Below are 20,618 nucleotides of genomic sequence, written 5' to 3' on the forward strand. Positions count from 1 at the left end.
GCTAGAGCCCCCTGGAGCAGATTTCACTGACAAACTGCTCAGGAGACCTGGTGGCCTAATACATGAGTGGTCATCCAGGAAAAGTGCTGGATTTTAAGAAAGACATAATTCTACTTCTACTTAACGTGCCTTTACTTGATATTCTGCACATAGATTCACACACACGCATGCGCGCGCACACACTCTTGCCTGGAACTATTTCAAAAAGATGTTTTCATGAAGCTCTGTGGTGCACAACAGAAATCTAGACTTATGGTTTCGGGAGAGACATTTTCCTTCATATATTTAATGATCCAAGCCAGCAGGAAGGATTGAGATTCTCAGAGCCACTGATACTTGGGCACTGAGCCAGGAACAAAAATACAAGAGGCTAACAGCTCTGCTCTCAGTGGGGACAAAAACAGCAGATCAGAAGTGTGTTTCTGGCATTAGCATATAAAGTTCCAGCAGGTTCTTTGCCCTGTGAAATGCGGTACCTGCTCAACACCAGCTCTGGGCCAGCATGCCGGCTGTGCTCATGCCTGTTCCCACGCTCAGTCCCACCCTCCCAAACGCATGTACACTTTGGCCTTCAGTTAAGCCCTGCCCTCAGGCACACACAAAAGAAACCACTTCATTTACAGAAACAAAGACCGGGTTCCCAGAGTTCCAGCAGGACAAGAGCCTCACAGTCCTACAGAGAAGAGAACGGACCAAAGGCAAATCACGAATCGAGCTTTGGAAGTAAAGAGAAAGGGACCTCCAAGCTGGAGGGAGGGGCGTAGCTTCCCCACGTCCTGGCCCCAAGGACACCTCTGGAAGCAGCACCGGTTCTGAAGGGGAGCAGAAGCGCGGCCATTCTCAGTCAGGGTCCGAGTCAGGGTCTGAGGAGAGCTGCCCCTCCATGGTCTCACACATGGCGTCCTGCAGGGATGTGAGCTGACCCCGGGGACTCATCCCCATGGGCTGGATGACCCTGTGCCTGTGGGAAGAAGGCGTGGTGGGGATGGGAAAGGGGGCCTGGAGGTGGAGCAGAGGTCCCCCCACTGTGACCTGCTGCTTCCCCAAGCTGCTCCTGTGGCCTGGGGAAACCTGGAGGGGAGCTGTCTCGGTCAGGCCCAAATCCTCACGGCTACCTCAACTCTGAGACTTGGGCAGTCTCTTACTGTCTCTGGGCCTCAGTTTTCATCAGTTGAAAAATGGACATAATACTTACCTCAGCCCTAGCCTTTTTTTAGAGAACTTTCTCCAAGACAGAGGATTTCCAACATTAGTAACGCAGTCTTGCCAGAACCTAAACCCCACTCCAAGCCCACCTCCTCGGCTCGCACGACGGGGCACGGGGCGCCCTCCTCTGCCCCAGCCCCAGCCCTCCTTGCCATGCCACGCACCTGGAAAGCTTGTCGAACATGTTCACCAGCTTCATGGCCTCGTGCTCCTTCTGTTCCTCTGTCATGCCCTCCATGGGGTTGGGAGGCTTTTCCTCTACCCTTCCAGTCACTGGGTTTATGCTGTTTCCCGAGAGAGAGGTGTGGGGAACGCATTAGTGATTCCAGGGCGGGAGGGCTGTGTGGGGTGGGTGGAGTTCCCACCTTCCTGCCTGGGCCTGGAATGGTGCCAGGAAGGCAAGGCAACTGCAGAAGGACCTTCCTCCAGGAACAGCAGGTCACCAGCTCCTGCTACCTGGTCCCCCACATTGGTCAGACCCCTTCACCGTGTTCTCAGTGGAACACCCTGGTGTTAGAATATGCCCTTAAAAACAGAGGCCTGATTCTGCAAGGGTTTACCCATCGGTCACCCTTATCCCATCTACCCTGCAGGTTCAAATGGGTGCGGGAACAGGGATGGGGGCGTTGAGTAAGAGTCTCAACATATACCTGGCCTTGGCTTCCTTGTACTCGTCCGTGTCTGTGTCCTCGTCCTCCGAGTACTGGCCCTCAGGCCGGCCCCCTGCCATGAGGCCCCTAGCAGCCAGGAGGCCAGCGGCATTTCCATAGCCCGTGTACTTGATGAACCGGGGCACTGAAGGGCAGGGCAGAAGTCAGTGTGAAAGTGTGACTGGGGAGGGGCAGGCGGGGGCAGGCCCCCAACTCACCGCTCTCAGAGCACAGGACAAACAGGAACTCGGCTGCCACCCTCTTCACGTCAGTGTCCAGGTGAGTCATGAGGCGAACTAGTTTGTTCCGCAACAGCTCCCCCACCTCAGGCCGGGTCCTCACGTCCCGCAGCGGGGGCAGCACCTGAGGAGGCAGCTGTCCCTGAGCCTGGGCCTGGAAGGACCAGGGTCTCCAACCAGGGCCCGGCCACAGCCCGTCTGCCCCATACCTGGGCCTTCAGGAACTTCCTGGCGGGGCGGTGCATGCGGGCACACTCCGTCAGCACGCTCAGCACGGGGGCCACGCTCTCCTTCAGCCTGTGTGTCTGCAGAGGGGCCTCGGTCACTGGACTGGGCCCCCCTTACTCAAGACCAGGGGGCCAGGCACCTGCCCCAGATGATCCTGGTGGGAGGCACTCGGGAAGTGGCCCAGCTGAGGGACCAGGAGCGAGCCGTGGGTGTCTGTATGAGCTTCAAAAAGAACAGGCACAGATCCTAACTCAGAAGGCATTCGTACGTCGGGGCAAATCATTTAACTACTTTCCCCACCTTTAAATGAGAGGGGGTGGAAACAGCGTGTTTAAAGTCGTTAACCACCAGCACACAGGACAGCCCACAGAGCACTGAGTCTTGAGTCTGCCACACTCGAGCCCGCACGACGCCTGCAGACTCCCAGAGAGGCTGGTCAGAGCGCCGGCCAGCCAGCGTCCCGCGGTGCAGCTGCAGGGATCAGGGAGCCGCTGGCTCTTAAGGTCCCGTGGGTCCTCTGAGGGAAGCCAAGGCACAGCTGACGCTCATCTCGAGGGCTGCTCATGCACAGTGACATTCTGTGTCTAGGGTCGCAGAGAAGGACGGGGAGCGTGGTGGCGCTTCAAGGGGGAAGGGGTGGGGAGCTTCTCAGGACCCCTCAAGAGGATGCACAAAGAGATCTGAAAAATGAGTACTTTGCCAGATTCTGAAAAGTTGTTTCCACATGCTTCTCAGGAAGGAAGGGTTGGCTTGACCATGAAGTTGGAGGCACTGCCTGAATCACACTGGGGAGCTGATCTCCCCTCACCAGTGTGGACGGCAAAAACTCAGTGACCACAGCAGCCAGGAAAGCCTGGGCCAAAGCCACAGTAGTCTCCCTGCCCACCTGATGGAGACGCTTCTCCATGAAGCTGAGGAGGACACGAATCACATCCATGTTCACTCCTAGGAACTCCAAGGAACCTTCGTGTGGCTCCAGCGTGAGAAGAACATCCAGACACTTGACAGGCAAGTTCCCCAGGAGGTTCACTGCGTGGCTGGGGGCAGATGAAAGGGGCACTTGGTAAATACAACTCCCTGCTGCCAGCTGCCAGGGACATAAATGCCATGAACCAGTGTCTGGGGGCCCAAGCAGCAGAACCAGGCACCAGAGCAAGGGTACTACTTCCTGCAGATGCCCAGCCTACCACATACCTAGGTTGAGGCAACACAGCTCAAACTGAGAACCAGCCTAGGCACAGGCCACCAGGAACGAAAGTGAAGAAACATACTACCCTATCGATACCACAGTGCCCGCTGCCCCTACCCAAGGCCCCCTGGCACCTTCCTGCCTTGGACTCACACCTCTGATCCTAGACCGTTAAGTGCTGGAGCGCCCCAGAAACACACTTTTGTCTGGTCCCACCCAGAAGGATGAAGACTCTCTAAGGCTGGGAACCAGCACAGAGACCTGTGAGCAGACCACCGCCACTCCTCCCGCCACCCCGCATGGCAGGCACCCCTCACCCGTGGAGCTCCTCTGTGTGGTCTCCAGCAGCAGCAAGCATCACGCAGTGCCGCAGCAGGGTGCCCAGGTGCCGGTACAGGGCAGCGTCTTCCTGACCAGACAGACAGGAGTTCCTGTGAGAGAGAGCCCCACTGGCCCCCACTGCTGCCAACTAAAGTCTGCCTTCTGGATGCCCCTGAAGACCACATGCATTACCTCTGCATCTCTACTGTACACCCTGCTGCTTGTCCTCTCCCAGGAGACCTCAAGAGAACTCTCTTGGTTAAGAATATCAATGGATCCCCTTGGGACACAGCTGCTCTGTGCTTTAGCCCCACACTCAGTCTCACGGTGAAGAATCTCAGAGCCTCCCCCGGACACCACACAGCCGTCCAGCCAGGCTGCAAGAGCCAGTTATGCTCTCCAACTCCCTCAGAAAACTTCCGTGAGACCCGTCCAAGATAGGTGTGCCCTGCTTCTCTCGACTGGCTAAGCACACCTAATCCAGAAATTTGAAGGAACCCAGCAAAGAAGCATGTGCAAGAAATGTCCAAGTTGTTAAACTCCACCCACAGGTTGAGGTCAGCCCTCACCTCATCCACCTCCCTCTTGATGGAGTCGAAGGTGATGTTGAAGAGCACTTTGAGGATCTCCATGGCTCGCTCAGTCTCCTGGGGAGGCAGGAGCTCAGGGTGCCTCTCGCCCTCAGTCATTCCCAACGTCAGCTCCAGCGCCCTGGTCAGCAGGCGCACTCCCTGCAGCTCCTGAAACAGCTGCTGGCGCACGTCGGTGCGGAGTGCAGTTAGCAAGAAGAGAAGACGCAAGTCAAAGAACTGGACGTCGTGTGGGAAGCTGCTCTGGCGGCACAGTCCTACACGCTCTGCAAGCCTCACCACTAGCCCCGCCTCTGCCGCCAGCGCCTGTGCCACGGGGCTGCTTAGCACGAGGTTGCACAGGCACTTAAGGGACTCAAGTACAGCATCCATGTTCAGCGGCTCAGGGACCGACCCCTGGGAGGCGGAGATGCCAGCATAGCAGGCAAGAGCCTGCAGGCTCCGGCGACTGGTGAAGGAGTCCAGGCAGCTGCGGTCCCTGGACAAGATGCGGATGCTCTGCAGCCAGATGACGCGGCGGGAGGGTGGCAGGCCCCGCTCCAGGACCGAGACAAGCAGCTTCGCCAGTCTCTGTGGGCAGGGAGAAGAGCCGTTCCACCAGGTCCTTCTACCTGGGCCACCCAATCATGCCCCTCTACCTCCGGTGAGCACCCACCTTCCTATCCTCCTGTTGCGCATCATCAAACGTGAAACTCTGGGAGTTCTGCAAAGAAACCCAGAGGCTCAGAAGGCACAGGCCTACCGCGGCAGAACCCGGGTTCCGCGGATGAGGGCCTGAGGCCAAAGGCACCTCTATGAACAAATGGCGCCCCAGCCCCACACATCAGCACCCTAGCAACTCCTCAGAGAGTCGGTGCTCCTCCCCATCGCTCTCCCTTCCACCCTCAGCCCCTTGCCACGCTCACCACTCTTGCCGCCCCTCCTGCCGGCCTCGCGCGCGGGCCCCACCCGGCCCCACCTCCTCTCTGCACGTCCCAAATCTACAACTCCCGCTCACCTCCCGGCTGTACGCGCGCAAAGCTTCCATAACTACGTCCTCCTCCCCCGTCTCCAAGGCATCTGCAACTGCCCGGGGCTCCATGGCACCGCCAGGACCCGATGCCAGGGAAGCCAGAGGCTCCCGGTTTCGCGATTCCGGGCCAGCGCCTGCCCGCCCCGCCCAGGCTCGGCGCGCGGGGGAGGTCTGGACGGGGCGTGCGCGGCGCCGCGGGGCGGGGCCTGGACTGCGCGCAGGGGAAGCCGGGACGGGGCGGGCACCGAGCTCTCTGGGCTGCGCGGCGCCTTAAAGGGGCGGGGCCTGGGCTGCGCGCGTGGGAGGCCGGGACGGGGCGTGCGCGGCGCCACAGGGTGTGGCCTGGGTGTGCGTGGGGGAAACCCGGAACCTGCGGGCGCCGTGCTCTATGGGGTGTGTGGCGCCTTAAAGGGGCGAGGCCTGGAACAGCTGGATAGAACTTGAGGGCTCTGCTGCCGAGTCAGCTTTGGCCTTAAGCTCCGGGTCGGTGATCGTCCGACCTATGGGCCGGAATCGCCCTGAACCGAGCGGTGAGCCTCACTCCTTGGGCTAGGATTCCTGACAGGAGAGGGCCTCAGCCGCGCACCTCTCCATCACATGCACACCAACACCCCTCTTGATGCACAGAACGAGTGAAATGTCCAGGGAAAAGTCGAGGGGGGAAGGACTTTACAACCTCCGGACCACTTGGTTTCTAAACAGATGTTTGAGTGCCTACTGCATGCGAGGAGCCGGGATGGGGGTGAATAGAACCCACAGGTCCCTGCCTTCTTGGCGCTTATGTGCCAGACGTGAAGACCAAAACGGGCAAACAGGACAACGTTAGGCAGCTATAGTGCTGTGATTGAATAAGAAAAGGGGCTTGATGGGCTGCAAGGAGATCTGAAGAAGTGCCAGTTTTTGCTGAGACCGGAGCCCAAGGAGTGAGCCAGGAAAGGCTCTGAAAGAAGGTTATGCAAGGCAGGAGTGGCCAGTGCAAGGGTGGGAATGGCCGTGGTGGGAGAGAGAAACATCATTGTTGGGGCTGAGAGAAAAGAGAGACTGGGGAGGGAGGTCAGGATGAAGACCGTCTGATTGTGTGCGGTGACTTCACTGCTGTGTGAGCCGGCACACCTGCTGGTCTGCTTGGACTGTTCCTTTTGAAAAGCGGAGATGATAAAAGTTCCCATTTCAGTGGATTGTCGAGTAAATGACACAGCAATTGCTCCATTACGATGGGTGGGTAACTTATAAATATAATCCATCCACCGGGCAAGAAGGCTTTGTTAAGCATCTACTTTGTCAGGCCCCTTGTCAGCACCGCGTGCAAGGCCAAAAAGCACTGGCTCCTACCTTACCCACTTCCCTCACGCTCCCACCCCTCTTCTTGGTTTCTTGTTTTCTTCGGAGGGCTTCACTCCTGCGACTTCTGCACCGCTCGCTCGTTCCAGGCACTTTCTAGGCACTGATCTCCAGTTTGTCCTGCCGGCAGTAACTGGAACCGGGCTTCCCACCGAGTTCGCTCCAGGCCTCAACCCCCGCTGGGTCGCGGCGAGGAGCCTCTTTGGCCAGGGAAAGGCCCGTGTGCTCTTCCCGGTTAGGACCCGGATACCGCCTTAGGCGGGAATGGCTGCTGGAGTGTCTGTCGGCACCATAGTTGCCTCTAAAAACACAAATCATCCGGAAGTCCCGAGAGTAAACGCCAGCCCCATCCACAAGTCAAACGACGGAAGAAACGTCAGACCCTTCTGGTTCCCACCGCCGAGTCCGTCGGCCAGATCTCGGCCGGAAGTGGGGGGCCTGAGGCGGAAGGGGTGGGGCCGGGAGCCCCTTCCGGCGACTGCGCCACGTCCGAGGAGGCTGTAATCGAGCGGTGACAGACCCCGGGGTCGGAGCTGGACGCGATGGCGGACTGGGCTCGGGGTGAGCGCGGAACGGCGGAGGCGGATGGCTACAGGGCTCGCCGGGGCCGACTCCGCCGCCCTTAGGAACTGCCTTCGCCTTTCTCCGCGCCACTAGGTGGCGTTGTTGGGAAGACCCTGCGGGCGGGCGTAGTTTGGGAAGGGCGGCCAGGGTGCAGCCCGCCGCGCTGTGGATGAGTCGCTGGGTCCTTGTGGGCGCTCCTGCCCAACTGCTGCGTGAAAGTGCGGGGTCCGGATGCCCGCAGTCCCCACCCGTTCCGTCCCTGGGAGATGACTCTGCACAGGACCTCGGCCGGGTCTCCTGGTCGACGGGTCCCGGAGGCTAGGTCCCCTCGGAGAGCTGCGCGTGATAGGAGGGCCCAAGCATGCCTAGTACCCCACTTGCCCTCTGGGAGTCTCTCTTTTCACCTGCGAAGTGGGATGCTGATTCTTGTTTCGCTGGGCTGTTGTGACTTTTAAGGAATTAATGGTACAATCGGTTGGTAGGACTTTTACACCTCTTATTTTGGGGTTTGCAAATATCCATGGTTCCTAGACTGTGCCCGTTTTTGATGAGTCTCCTTGAAGCATCTGGCCCGAGGCAGATATGCATTCCGAACTTTGTGATAAATAGTTCTCACCAGCCTTATAGGATGGTAATTCTGAATCACCAGGCCCAGCGCCTGTCACGGGCCAGGTCTCAGCAGGTACCAGGCTCTGGGTGACACACAAGACCCTGTGTGGGATCAGTCTCAAGCCCTGTTAGTCTTTCCAAAGTCTTTACCGGAGCTCGTTGGGGCTTATTTTGAGAACAGGTTCTGTGTACCTTGCTAGTGACATCTGCGGCGGGATGGTACAGGTTCTGTCACAGAATGTCTGAGAGCACTGGTTGAACGGAGCCCTTGGGAGGTGCGCGCCCACCATCCCGGCCTGGCCACGTGCCCAGGGCCTGTGCTGGCACACACTGCTGTTTGTACAGTCTGTCTCACGTGTGAAGTGTTGGATCCTGGGCCAGTGTAGGACCTGCTCAACAGTCGCACAAAGGCCCGGTTCCCTTAGACACCTGACTGGGCCAGGTGGGGTTGGAGTCCGAGGCCACAAAGGCTGAGGTACGGGGTCACGGGGATGTTCACGGGCGGAGTCATGCTTTCAGCTTCTCTCTCTCCTCGCAGCTCAGAGCCCTGGTGCTGTGGAGGAGATTCTAGACCGAGAAAACAAGCGGATGGCTGACAGCTTGGCCTCCAAGGTCACCAGGCTCAAATCGGTCAGTGGTGGTCCTCTCCTTTTGCCTCCACCTGGCACCCTGGAGGGGGGTCGGAGGGCGGTAAAGACCTGGATGGCTTTCAGGTAGTTCCGTTCTCCTTGTCCCATCGTGGCACACTTATCTGTGTGCGGCCCAGGTGGCATTTGGATCTCCTGATCCCTGCTGGTCTTGTTGGGGGTCAGGTGCTGGTCACTGTGTTTGTCCTGGGCTGACCCTGTCCCCTCTGTGTCCTGACCAGCTGGCTCTGGACATTGATAGGGATGCGGAGGACCAGAACCGGTACCTGGATGGCATGGTAAGGGCCTGCGGTTTGCAAGTGTCGCGGTCAGCTCAGCGCCCCACCACCTGCTTTGCAGCCCCCATCTGTGTGTGTTTGTTGCGGAGTCGCTGGCCTTTGTGACAGTGTTGGAATTTCTCCCCCAGGACTCAGATTTCACAAGTATGACGGGCCTACTCACGGGGAGTGTGAAGCGGTTTTCCACAATGGCACGATCTGGGCGAGACAACCGGAAGCTGCTTTGTGGTGTGGCTGTGGGCCTGATTGTGGCCTTCTTCATCCTCTCCTACCTCCTGTCGAGGGCAAGGACGTGAGCCAGTGGGAGCTGGCTTCTGTGGGTGCCTGGGGCAACCAGGATCTTCCTCTATCTGGTGTTTTGGGCTCCAGAGAACTTGTTTGCAAAATACTCCTTTGAAATGATGATCATGGCTTAGGAATCTTCTTCCTGCGTGGTTGGGAGCCTCTAACCCAGTGAGCTCATGTTAACTGGTTCTGTGTGTGCAAGGGCCCTATCCCTATGGGGTAGCCAAGGCCCGGCTCCCTCGCCACCTTGGGCTCTAGAAGCCCCAGCAGTGTTGGGTCCAAGCAGAGCATCTGGGAATCCTGGACACGGCCACCTGTGAGCAGCAGTCCTTCCCTCGGCCCTCAAGGTTCTGAACGTCTCAAGGCTTCTCTACGCTGTCTTGGTCTGGATGAGGCTGTGTCTGATGTTTGAGTTGCCTGGAGCTGACACAGGAAGGGGGTGTGGCTGTGAAGCTCAAATCATTGTTGTCACCTCCAACTGAGTGTCCTCAGCCCGGATATTGCAGTTTCTCTGGCCAGGGCTGCTGGTCATCCATGAGCCAGAGAGATTCAAAGGTGCTGCTGAGTGGCCTCTTCCTGCCCTCCAATCCCACGACTGAAACCAGACCCTCAGGGATGGGCAGGGGGATGTGGATGGAGGAAGGAACTGCAGCCTTGGCTGAAGACTTGGGGTCCAGATCCTGGCAATTTCCCAGCTATGTATCCAGGAGCAGAAACTAATGTTTTCATGGGATTCAGGATCTACCCAGCATCAGAGATCTGTTGCCAGGAGACTAGATCTCTAGAGACAGGTCCATCTGACATTTAAGAGTCAGGCAAGGTGTGAGGCGGGGCTTTTATTGGTGTAGGCAGGAGGTTTCTGGATAATGCCTTTTCTTAGGCCCTATAGGTCACTTTTTGAGGGTTTGTGGGCGGTTTACACTAAGCTAACCCTAGCCCTGCAATGTCTGCCCACCCCGCCCTGGGCCCTCAGTGTCCACTTGGTCAGTCCCCTGCTCCTATGAACTGAACTAACAGGCCCAGCCAAACCAGTGGCTGCTTTGTACCTGACTGTGAGTCCCCAGTCTCCTTGTCTTCCCCTAAAAACCCTCGTAAGAAACAAGTCACTGGCTCTGTCTTTCCCGGTTCCCGTTCCCATCTCTTGGTTACGCTCCTTACTCGGAGGACTGGTGGCGCACTGTCCAGCTGCCCGCATGCTCGTGCCACGGGTGGTGTATCGGCTCCTCTCGCCACCTCGCGCTCTTCTCTGGCCAGGCGGACCTCGCCTTCTGGCCCTGCCACTCCTGCTGCTCCTCCTCCTCTCCTTTGCTCCGTGCCCAGCAGGCCTGGCCTCTCCTCAGACCCTTGCCACGGAGCCCTTTTCTCTCCACTGCACTTGGCTGGGCCCTTGGCCTTCTGTCACCATCCCTCCAGTGTGTGCTTCTCACACAGTAAGGTTGGCTCACTTGCCTCAGTGTCCCTGGGGCTTGGGTGTTTCTCTGCCCTCCTTGACATTCCTCCACAGGCCCCTGTGGTCATGCCTTGTTCCCCATTCTTCTGTGTGCCACGGCTTTGACTTCATCCTCTGCCCATCTCACAGTGAACCTAGTCATAGGGACTTGTCCACTGGTCACCAGGCTCAGAGCTGTACCCATATAGTGTCTCCATCTGATCACTGCAGGCACAGCAGATACCCACAGACCTGAACTCCGTGGCCCCTGCCTTTTCTCGGCCTGCTAGCCTTGTTTCCTGAGAAAGTGGCTCAGCCAGGGCAGCCCTGCCCCGCTGCCCTGCTCCAAAGCAGACCAGGAATTTGGAGTTCGTGTTTCAGGGTGGTCTTTTCTGAGGAAAGTGAAAGTTGCTCAGTCGTGTCTGACTGTTGGTCACCCCATGGACTGTAGTTCATGGAATTATCCAAATAAGAATACTGGAGTGGGTAGCTTTTCCCTTCTCCAGGGAATCTTCCCATCCCAGGGAACGAACCCAGGTCTTCTGCACTGCAGGCGGATTCTTTACCAACTGAACTGTCAGTGAAGTCCCTTCTATGAGGAGGACTTGGCCGTCTCTGCTGTGTGTTTCCGCTCAGGCTGCCATCTGTGCCTCCCTGCTTCTCCATCTCTATGACTCTTGGTAGCCTTTCCAGCTATTTGGGGTCTGGGTATTTGTTTCTCTGTGTTAGATGCATTCCTGAAGCGGGCATGGAGCTCTGCTGTGCTGTGTCAGCAGGGTTTCCTGTGGGGCCTTCACCCTCCTCCTCCTCAGCCCTTTACACTGAGCACCTAATACTGTGGATAAGTGGGGGTTGCTGACACTGATTGCTGAGACCATAAAACAGAAGGACTTGAGGACCTTCGGTGTCAGGTGTGGACAAACAGCCAGGCTCTGTCCTTTAAGTCAAAGACAAGGCATTTAGCAATAAAAACTTGAAATAAACAGTATCAAAGTAAACATGGCCTTTGGTGTTTTCATTTCTGTGGGAGCTTCAGAAAGTTTTGTCTGGAAATCACCCTGGTCTACAAATTGGCCACAGGCACTGGTGGTCTTTACTCTGCTGCTCTTTTCTGGGCCCTGCTCTGCTCCTCACTCATTCCCCTGGGCAGGCAGATGTGGGCTTGAGAATTCCTGCTCCTGGACCTTTCTTTGCCCAGGTTTCTGTGACTCAGATGGAAAGATGATAGCATTGCTGCTTCAGGATTAAGGGAATGTATGTGAGTACTTAGAACGAGTAGCCTGCCATGGTCACAGCTCGGTGAGGTCAGCAGTTGTCATGTGCTTTGTGCAGCTGCAGGCACAGGTGCAGCAGGGCTGGGGTGCGCTGGCCTTGGACTCCAGGGTACCCCCCTGAAACACCCCTCTTCATCCCCGCTCGGACAGCCCTTCCCTGTCCACACCCTGTCCACACCTCCTGTGCTTCCTGTGTGCTGTGTAACAGACCACCTGCAGGTGTCGCAGTGGGGTTATGTCTCATGGGGACTGCTTGTGTTTGAGACAGACGGTTCTCTCTGCTTTAGGATGTTAGTTACAGCCTTTTGGAGACAAGGCTGGCACTACCACCCCTGAAAGCTCAACACACATCTGCAGGTGGTTGCAGAATGGGAGCTGAGGGCCCACCTGGCTTCACTGCCTTGCTGTGTGCTGAGCTCACGCACAACGTGGTGGCTGATGGGAGGATGAGCAAAGAGAAGGGGGGTGTCCAGGCAGAAACCCTTTGTATGTTGAGTGGCCTGGCTTCAGAAGTCAAGTAACAGCATGATTATTCAGGATGGTCACAGGCTCTATTCTAGAATCCAGAGGAGGGGCACAGACTCCATATCTCAGCAGCGAAGAGTCAGTCTCACAGGGAGAAACCATCTGGAGGGACCGTCTGGAGGATACAACAACGTGGAGGGCAGGGATGGAGGCAGAATGAGCCCTTCTCTCAGCTCAGATCCCAGGCCCTGGAACCTAACATGGGATGGTGTGATCGCCTATGGGGGCCTCTTTCTGGAAAAGCTGGATCCTCCCCCAAGAGAGACCATTGCTAGTAGAATCCATGATTTTATTATATATCTGGGCACAGCAAGAAACAAGGTTAGCAAATGGGAACACGTAGAAAAAATAACTGATTGCAATTGTCCAAAGAAGCATGCTCTGCCCTCCAGGGCCAGGCCAGCTGCAGCCCAGCTGGAGGAGGAGGCGCCCACAGCCCTCAGCTTGGGGAATCCGTTGGTGGGGCGACGTGCAGAGGCTTCCGGCGGTGGGGGCGGGGCCGGGGCTAGTCCACGTCCACGACCAGGGGCGTCATGTAGTCAGAGTGTTTGATGCCAAAGGAGACGACAGGGGCGCAGGGCCTGGTCATCGTCACCTGGGAGAGGAGCGGCTGTGAGGAGCTGGCACCGCCGCCCCACCCCGCAGGCTCTGCCCTCACGGGCCGGGCTGTCGACGGTGGTTTTGCTGTAGCCCTGGAACCCTGGGCCAAGGTGGCCAGCAGGAAGTCCACTCTGCCAGGCTTGACTGCAGAGCCTGGGTGTGGTGAGCGCTCGGCAGTGCTCACCATCCTGTGTCTGGGGGTCTGGGAACACAAAGCCCGCCAGCGGGGGAGAAGGCTGCTGCTGGAACGCGCGTGTCCTGAGGGTACCCGGCCACCATGACCCTTGCAGGCTTGCAGGCCCTTCCCCGCACCACCCCTCTGGGCCACGTCACCCCCACCTGCTCCCACCCCACCCGTCTAGGCCGTGCTCTTGCCACACCTTCTCAGGGCTGTGGGCTCCTGGTCCTGGCTTTAGGGTCTTGTCCCCTGGAGGCTCCACCCGGGCAGCCATGGTATACTGTGGAGCCTTGAACTTAGTCACCTGGACATCAGTCTGGCGGTAGGCTGCGGGACCTGGGGTCTGCAAAGTGAAAGAGGCTCAGACAGGCTTGGCCTGCCAGAGCGTGGGGCCTCCAAGGGCAGGGGCTGGCACCAGACACTGGGTTTCAGGCCCCAGGTCACTGTGTGTCTGTGTCCGGGGCCTCTTCTGTCTCCAAACAATGGCCATACTGTGGGACAGCGCTCCAGTGCTGTGGGCCCTGCTCTGTGTGGACGTCACTCTCTTCAGCCTCACCATGGCAACGACACCCCAGTCTGCGCCAGCCCCAGACTTTCCTTTCCATGAGTGTGTGTGAAAGAGGCCTCTTCCCAATTGGGGACGCAAGGGCCATGGGCTGGGCTGGTGAGGTTGGCAGTGCTGTGATGCCAGCCTCGCCAGGCTCCCAGGCACACAAGCACCTCAGGGCTTGGCGCTGGTTATTTCTGGAGCCAAGCCCTCCTCCCCCAAACACGTCACAGCTCGTTTTCCTCCTCCTGCTCAGCTTCTCCCTGCGCGCTGCGCAGTCTCAGACTCTCCTCACCTTTCAGGCAGCGCCCACGTTGCTTTCGTCACTCCTCAACACTGTCAGCCTCCTGCCCGAGTCTTAACCTTTCACCCTGTCCCCCGTCTGCCCCTCCTCACCTCTGGAATGTAGCCCAGTGAGGGTGGGGCCAGATAGGTGGCAGGCTCCCAGAGGAGGAAGAGCTTCAGAGTTTCAGGAGGATGGGGGCCAGGCTGGTAGGCCCTGGGGTCTAGGGGAAGGGACCAGATGGGCCATCTCTCTAGGGGGTAAGCAGTGCTGTGCCCCAGCCTGGTGACCCTTGCCTTGTGCAGGTCGTCGCTGAAGCTGCCCAGCTTGCTGCGGCCCTTGATGGAGAAGGAGGGCTGGGAGACCTTGCCGACGGTGTGGGGACCCATCACCATGGGTAGCATGTAGGCTGCAGGGCCTGCAGATGCACCAGCGTCGAGTCTCAGGCTGGACAGAACCCTGTGCCCGATTCTCCACTGGCTTCTTCCCTGGGCTTTCCACCTCCAGGAGACCAGCCATCAGGGTGGCCCCCCTCACCCACCCTACCCAGGGTCCCCAACCCAGTCAGCCATGGGCCACCGAGGCTGCTGCGGACCTGGGGTGCTGTCCACTCGGAAGGTCTTGGTTCGGGCAGAAATAGAGTGGCTGGGCGCCGAGTCGAACACATGCTTGGTAGATTTCTCTGGAAAGTAGTCGCCTGGGATGGGGTGGGGGAAAAATGTGGGTGCTGGAGGGTAAGGACGATCCTACAGATCAAAACAGGTGATCAAAACAGCCTGGCGCTGGTCAGCTCAAGGAGGACCCCCAACGTGGCAGGTGTGGGGCCTTGGGCCCCAGTGAGAGACAACCGTGGTTTTGCAAGGGGTGTCCGGTATGAAAACTCTGGTTGCAGGAGTTAGAGAGACAGGGGCCTGGAGAGCGAGTCTGATGTGGGCCTGGTGTGGTGACTCAATCAGACAAGGAAGGCCCTCAATCAGAGTTGGGCACCAGAGTTTCAGAGGCTGCACTGGGTCCCAGCTCCCCACCAGGCCCGACGTTGCCCTGTTGTGAGGAGAAGGTGGGTTGGGAGGGTGAGGACAGCTGCACCCCTCACGCACTCATGCCCCTAGGTTTGCAGAGGCCACCAGCAGGCTTGGGCAGGGCTGGGGCTGAGCCAGGGGCCCTCACCAGGGCCAGGGGTCAGTGTGGTCTTTGTGTGGTAGCGCCCCAGGATGGAGTAGGCGGGGCCAAGATCCTTGCCAGTCCTCAGTATCTTGGGGTTCACGCTGTAGCGGGGCCCTGGGGAGCAGTTCTCTGCCAGGAGCATGGGAGCCCCACGGAAGCTGTAGGCTGGTGCACGCAGCTTGGTGGGTGTGTGCTTCACAAAGCCTGTGGGGCAGGGATTCTGAGCGGCCTGGAACCAGACCGTGCGCTTCCCCCCAACCCCCCATCGACCCTAGAGGAGTTGATGGGCTGGGAGTGAGAGAGGAGCCCAGGCCCACCCCAGGCCCACCCCAGACCTGGCATCTGTTTCCCCTGCCCCGCCCTCCCAGAGTCCCAAGGGCTTACCCGTGGTGGGTGGAATCAGGTACTTGGGTCCAGGGCTGCTGTAGAGGGCCATGATGGGCCCCCGGGGACGATGGGGCCTCCAGGTGCCCACCCATACCTCCTCCGCCATGACTGGTTCTGTCCGTGGATGGGAGGGTGACCGAGTGCTGGAAGGCCTGGGACCTCCACCCCCGTCACTGCCTTTGCCCGCCTGATGGGCAGAGCTGCAGGCACTGTGCCTCTGCAGTGGGGTCTCGACCTGGGGCCCAGACGGAGGGTCACTGGGAGCCTCTGCTTAGAGCAGTGGGTTGGCTCTGCTGCACCCCCCCAAGAGGAGGAGCATCAGAGCCTCACAGACAAGCCCATGAAGCTCTCTTAGCGCTTGTGGATCTGCCCACAGCGGCTCTGAGGGGGTCTGGGCAGGTTCCTCCTGCTCAGAGGACTCTGAGTGTGACTGGGTAAGGAGCAGTGGACAAAGATGGGGAACTTCTTGCATGAGACTTGCCCTGGAGTGGGGAGGGGGCCGCTCTGGAGGGGCCCTCACCTCTTTGGTCTGGGAGCAGCACTCAGAGCGACCTATGGACTGAGCCTTCTCAGAGGTGGTCCCGTCGCACCAGCCTTGGTGCCAGGGTGTTCCAGAAAAGGAGCATGGAGAGGAAGGCCTCCCCTCTCCCCCTGGGGGCGTCAAGAATTGGGGAAGTGTCCCTGCCTCTGAGCTCTAGAATGTGGCTCTGTGGGATGGTGGATTCTAGATCACTGTCTATGTGATGGAGACAATGGCCTCAGCCCGCGAGACCTCCACCCACACCATGGCTGGCTCAGGACCAAGACTTTTCTTTGCTCTTCTTTGCAGGGTTCAGGGTAGAGTGCAGAGGACCGGCACAGTGAGGCAAGGAGTAAGGTTGTTAGGGGCAGAGCTGAAGCTGCTCAATCCTGCCCCCAGTTGAGACTACTGACCTGGGGAAACTGAGGCACAAGAAGGCTGTTGAGGGTCCAGGGATCCAGGAGAGGGCAGGCCTGCCCTGGTTTGGGGGCAGGTGTTGGCATGGGGAGCTGCTGAGGGGCCTACCTCTGACACTGCTCGCCCCGACCACGCGGACCCTGAGCGTCCTCACCAGCAGAATCCTCCTGTGGCTCCAGCTGGGACTTTGTCTCTTTCCTTGAGTAACTTCTCAACCCCGGACCCATGTCATGTATGCATTGTGCACATTTATTGTCTCAAAATGGTAACCTTCAGACGTAGAGCGCCCCCACCCAGCCTGTACCCTCAGCCCTGGCCACTGCCTCTCTCTGGGGCTCTCTGCCGCTCCTTGCTCTGAGCCCCTGCCCCTGTCCCTGCCCCTGCGTCTGCCTCTGCAGAGCTTCTTGTGTCCAATGCCTCCCTGCATCTACATGTCTGCCTACACGCTGGCTTGCTTTGTCTACTTCCTTACAAGGGAGTCTGCCTGGACTTTGGTTGGTGGGTCTGCCCTCTATGTGGGGTTACTTACACATGTGTGCTCCACTCACATGACCCTGTGTATGGGAGTCTGTAGTGTCCCTGAGGGTGGGGAGAGAGAGGAGCCAGAGCCTGAGCTACAGGAGGCTTTATTGATTGGACGACTTGAGGATAAATTCATGCATATGGAAGTGGTAGGGGTGCTGTCATCATGGCTGCTTGTGTAGCTGGTCCCATGGCTGCTTGGAGCCACATCTGGGGTCCACTAGGCATCGTCCTGACCGCCCAGCACTTGCACCTGCAAGGCAGATGCGTGTGGGCCAAGGGCCTGGTGGCTCCACGCCCAGTGATCAGTAACTGGAGAGCACAGCCCCATCAGGCAAACAGGCCCAGGCCTGCCTCTGCACACTGCAGCCAGTCCCCTCCCAGCCACTGGGGAAGCAGGGTGTGTTCATGTGCTTGCATGTGTGTGCAGAGGTGAGCATGTGCGTATGCACGTATGTGCACGTAGGGGGAGGCTGAAGGCTGATGTGGGCGGTGAGGTCTGGGATGTCCTCCTCTGCTGGCGGAGGTGGGGAAGGTGTCTGTGGGATGGTGGGGCGTGGGGTTGCTATACTGGGTGCGCGATGAGGGGCTATGGCATTTAGTCAAGGGCCTAAGGAATAGGGCTGTGGGTCCTGCCAGGGTTGCAGGCCTTTAGGGAATGGGTGCCCCCCACCCCGGCCACAATACCAGCAGCTTGACCAGCTCCGCCTTGTGCATGGGCTGTAGGCCGTCTATGCAGGACTTGAGCTCTTCCATTGCTGCCTTGGCATCTGCATTGATGTTGTACCTGCTCAGGGGCCCCTCATAGAGCTCCTCCGTGGACCCCACCAGCAGCGTTTGCAGGAAGTCCATGAAAAGCTCTTCGGTGTCTTCCCCTGTGGCCAGCCCTGTATTGCGGGGGTGAGATGATGCCAGGACAGGACTCTTCCCAACCCCAGCCCCAGACTTCCCACCTCCAGCCTCAGTGGTTCTCCAGACCCTCCCCATCAACACCCACCCCACCTGCCCCAGATTTTCCTCCACAACATCCCCCAATTCCACCTGCCCTCAGATCCCTCCCATTACCCTAACCTCAGCTGCCTCTTTTCACTCTGGGCTCCCTGGAATCACTGAGGAAGGAAAGCCAAGCCTCTGATGCGGTGGGAATTTCCCCTTCCTGTGAGGTTGGCTTACCTGGAGCTTGGATTGGGGTCAGGGTCAGCCTGAGTTGGGCTGAGTTGGTGACATTGGGCTTGGTGGTGACACAGGGGCTGAGACAGAGGTTGAAGCTGGGCTGGGGTTGGGGCCAGTTGGGATCAGTCTACGGTTGGGGTAGGGTTGCCTGGGGACTGGGGTCAGCAAGGGCACCAGGGTCATTGCCCATGTCCACGTTCTGTGATGGAAGTGGGTCGGGGTGCCTGAGAAGGAGGGCATCAATCACTGCAGGGCCAGTGCCTGGAGATCTAGTTTCCGAGGTTCCCACCTGCTCCTCTGGCCCCAGCCTCCCGAATGTGCTGGAAGCCCCTGTCAGTGCAGACTCACCGCAGGTGCAGAGCACGGTGAGAGCTGCTAGCAGGAGGGCGCTGCTTCTCTTCATGGCGCAGAGCGGCAGTGACTCATGAGCTGCCTTGCTGGCTTTATGCCTCACAGGCCAGTCTGGGGGGTGGGTCCAACCTGCTTGTCAAGGCCTGGCCAGTGAGAGCACAAGAAGGGCAGCTGGGGGTGTGTCCTCACCCCCTGCCCTTAGTGGGTGCCAAGCAGCAAGGGGCCCAGGGTGCTCTGTGAGGGCTGGTTGGCAAACCGTTTGGGGTGCCTGGACATACGTAGGGGGGCAAGGTGAGCCTGGTCAGCGAGGAAGGAAGGGACGCTGAGCGCCTCTAGCCTTGCTTGGCTTGTGGCTGAGAGTGGCAGGCTCTTGGGCTGGGCCCAGGCCCAGGCCTTTCTTTTGGAGTGGAAAACCCCCTCCACTCAATGTGCTTCGTGGACCAGTACTGAGCTCTGAGCCCTGAGATAGCCTGAAGATCTCCACTGGGGAGGGGGTGGGTGCAGAGGGGTGGGGCACTCCTGAGGGCTTCCTGGGTCTTACAGATTGAGTGCTGGGAGATGGGCCCAGGGCCACAGGAGGCCTGAAGTGGGCAGCAGCCTCCAGGGAACAGAGGGTGGGCCTGAGAGTGACCAAGCGGCGAGGGGCTGGACTGTCTCTGAGGCCTGGTGTGATGACCAATATCACTGCGGGGAGCAGGGAGGGGCTGCTCTGACTTAGCTTCCTTCGGTGGTCCTCCAGCCTGGGGAAGTCCAGGGTCTGGGGGAGACAGTCCAGTGCTGTAATGGAGACATGGGCTGGGCCGCCTGGGCCCCTGACCTGATCTCCCAGGAGCAGCGCTGCCATCCTGACCCTCCTGCCCGGGGCCCGGCCCCTCTTCTCCTGTCCCATGCTGCCACCTGGCGGCCCATGGCATCCAGCAGGACAGCCCACTCTCCCGCACGGTCTCTGCAAGGACCCACGGTTTCCGCCCTACCTGAACCCGGGGACCCTGCTCAGAATCGACTCGTGCCGTCACCAGGCCTCCAGGGCGGCTCCGTCCGGGTTGGCCACCTGCCCTGTTTCTCTCCCTGCCTCTCACGTGCCTCTAACTGGTCCTGAGTCTGTCACAGACCCCAGACCCTTGTCCTGCATCCTCTGAGCACTTAGAGCTTCTCATCCATTTGGCCATCTGTTTATCACAAGCAGTCTGTAATCCCCTTGCTAACGTGAAATGAAACCCATAGATGATATAACCTACTTGTACGCATAGTTCCAAGAGTTGAGGAGAAGCAACCTGTAGTGAAGTCATCTGTAACAAAACAACGTGGTTGTATGGGTGAGACTGCAGTCAGCAAATGTGAGCCCCGTCCTGTCCCCACAGCCCGAAGGATCTAGTCAGTGGGACAGCCCTTGCTCTGATTGCGCTCCGATGGACCCATCACCTTCTTTAACTTTGTGGTCCTCGGGCTGCTTGCCAGGTCACCTGGAGAGACGTTTAAAAGTGCTGTCCCTACGGCTTCGACACGGTGCAGACCCATGGAAGCAGGGTCCCTGGGGTGGGGCCTGGATCCCTGTCCTTCTGAATCCCTCCGGCCCCAGCAGAGAGGGGCCAGCATCATTCCCCTTCCTCCACTTCCTCCCAGTCTCCAGAGTGCTGTGTGTTGGTTTGATATGATTTCAAATGCACTTTTTATGATGTAAGTGAAGTTGTTTTAATATACTTCTTTATGACAAAGGCCAAAAGAGGTTGTTTTGGAAGTAAAGTTGATTTAAGAATGAAGCGAGCAGTGTCAGGATCATTCCCTAGCAACAGGCCATGGAATGTCGGCTCCTGGCTGGCTCCTGACTCTGGAGAACCTCTTAGAGAAGCCACACCTCAAGCAATAAATAATTTCAACTGAATTTGGACTTTATTCCTGTCATCTCCCCTTCTGCGGAACAGCAGTGTAATTAATCATTTGTTTGGATTATGTTATTTCTTTATTGGTTTATTACAAGGAAACATTATCCTGCATGTTACTGGCTTATGCAATTGTTATAATTTTGTGTTAAATAAACTATGGGCAAAGACAATCTCAGTCTCCAAGCATAATTTGCTGTCCATTCCCA

The 20,618-nt window shown here is 58.3% G+C and overlaps 4 protein-coding genes across 6 annotated transcripts; 1 reads left to right on the forward strand and 3 right to left on the reverse strand.

Annotated features, from left to right (window-relative positions):
• Positions 1-114: 114 nt before the first annotated feature.
• Positions 115-5,629, reverse strand: RIC8A (RIC8 guanine nucleotide exchange factor A). The gene is made up of 10 exons (XM_061407621.1): positions 5,421-5,629; positions 5,079-5,126; positions 4,403-4,993; positions 3,830-3,921; positions 3,210-3,360; positions 2,305-2,400; positions 2,075-2,219; positions 1,857-2,001; positions 1,371-1,490; positions 115-961 (listed from the first exon to the last, which is right to left on the reverse strand). The coding sequence occupies exons 1-10, from the start codon at positions 5,502-5,504 to the stop codon at positions 841-843; spliced, it is 1,593 nt and encodes a 530-aa protein (XP_061263605.1). The 5' UTR covers positions 5,505-5,629; the 3' UTR covers positions 115-840.
• A 155-nt stretch (positions 5,630-5,784) lies between these two features.
• BET1L (Bet1 golgi vesicular membrane trafficking protein like) lies at positions 5,785-11,586 on the forward strand. The gene is made up of 4 exons (XM_061407631.1): positions 5,785-7,337; positions 8,488-8,579; positions 8,818-8,874; positions 9,003-11,586. Exons 1-4 carry the CDS (start codon positions 7,319-7,321, stop codon positions 9,168-9,170), a joined length of 336 nt encoding a protein of 111 aa, XP_061263615.1. The 5' UTR covers positions 5,785-7,318; the 3' UTR covers positions 9,171-11,586.
• A 1,076-nt stretch (positions 11,587-12,662) lies between these two features.
• On the reverse strand, positions 12,663-16,927 carry CIMAP1A (ciliary microtubule associated protein 1A). 2 transcript variants are annotated; one of them, XM_061407629.1, is made up of 7 exons: positions 16,067-16,926; positions 15,544-15,660; positions 15,163-15,363; positions 14,591-14,692; positions 14,292-14,413; positions 13,368-13,508; positions 12,663-12,982 (listed from the first exon to the last, which is right to left on the reverse strand). In XM_061407629.1, the coding sequence occupies exons 2-7, from the start codon at positions 15,650-15,652 to the stop codon at positions 12,893-12,895; spliced, it is 765 nt and encodes a 254-aa protein (XP_061263613.1). In that variant the 5' UTR covers positions 15,653-15,660; positions 16,067-16,926; the 3' UTR covers positions 12,663-12,892. The 2 variants fall into 2 exon arrangements, with proteins under 2 accessions (XP_061263613.1, XP_061263614.1); XM_061407630.1 differs by lacking the exon at positions 15,163-15,363 and having other exon boundaries at positions 15,544-16,927.
• Positions 16,928-17,092: 165 nt separating this feature from the next.
• On the reverse strand, positions 17,093-18,990 carry SCGB1C1 (secretoglobin family 1C member 1). 2 transcript variants are annotated; one of them, XM_061407634.1, is made up of 3 exons: positions 18,527-18,990; positions 17,793-17,892; positions 17,093-17,258 (listed from the first exon to the last, which is right to left on the reverse strand). In XM_061407634.1, exons 1-3 carry the CDS (start codon positions 18,579-18,581, stop codon positions 17,138-17,140), a joined length of 276 nt encoding a protein of 91 aa, XP_061263618.1. In that variant the 5' UTR covers positions 18,582-18,990; the 3' UTR covers positions 17,093-17,137. The 2 variants fall into 2 exon arrangements, with proteins under 2 accessions (XP_061263618.1, XP_061263617.1); XM_061407633.1 differs by having other exon boundaries at positions 17,693-17,892; positions 18,527-18,963.
• Between the last annotated feature and the right edge of the window lie 1,628 nt (positions 18,991-20,618).

This window comes from Bos javanicus, chromosome 29 (assembly GCF_032452875.1).
Source record: "Bos javanicus breed banteng chromosome 29, ARS-OSU_banteng_1.0, whole genome shotgun sequence".
In the NCBI taxonomy this organism is placed as follows: Eukaryota; Metazoa; Chordata; class Mammalia; order Artiodactyla; family Bovidae; genus Bos; species Bos javanicus.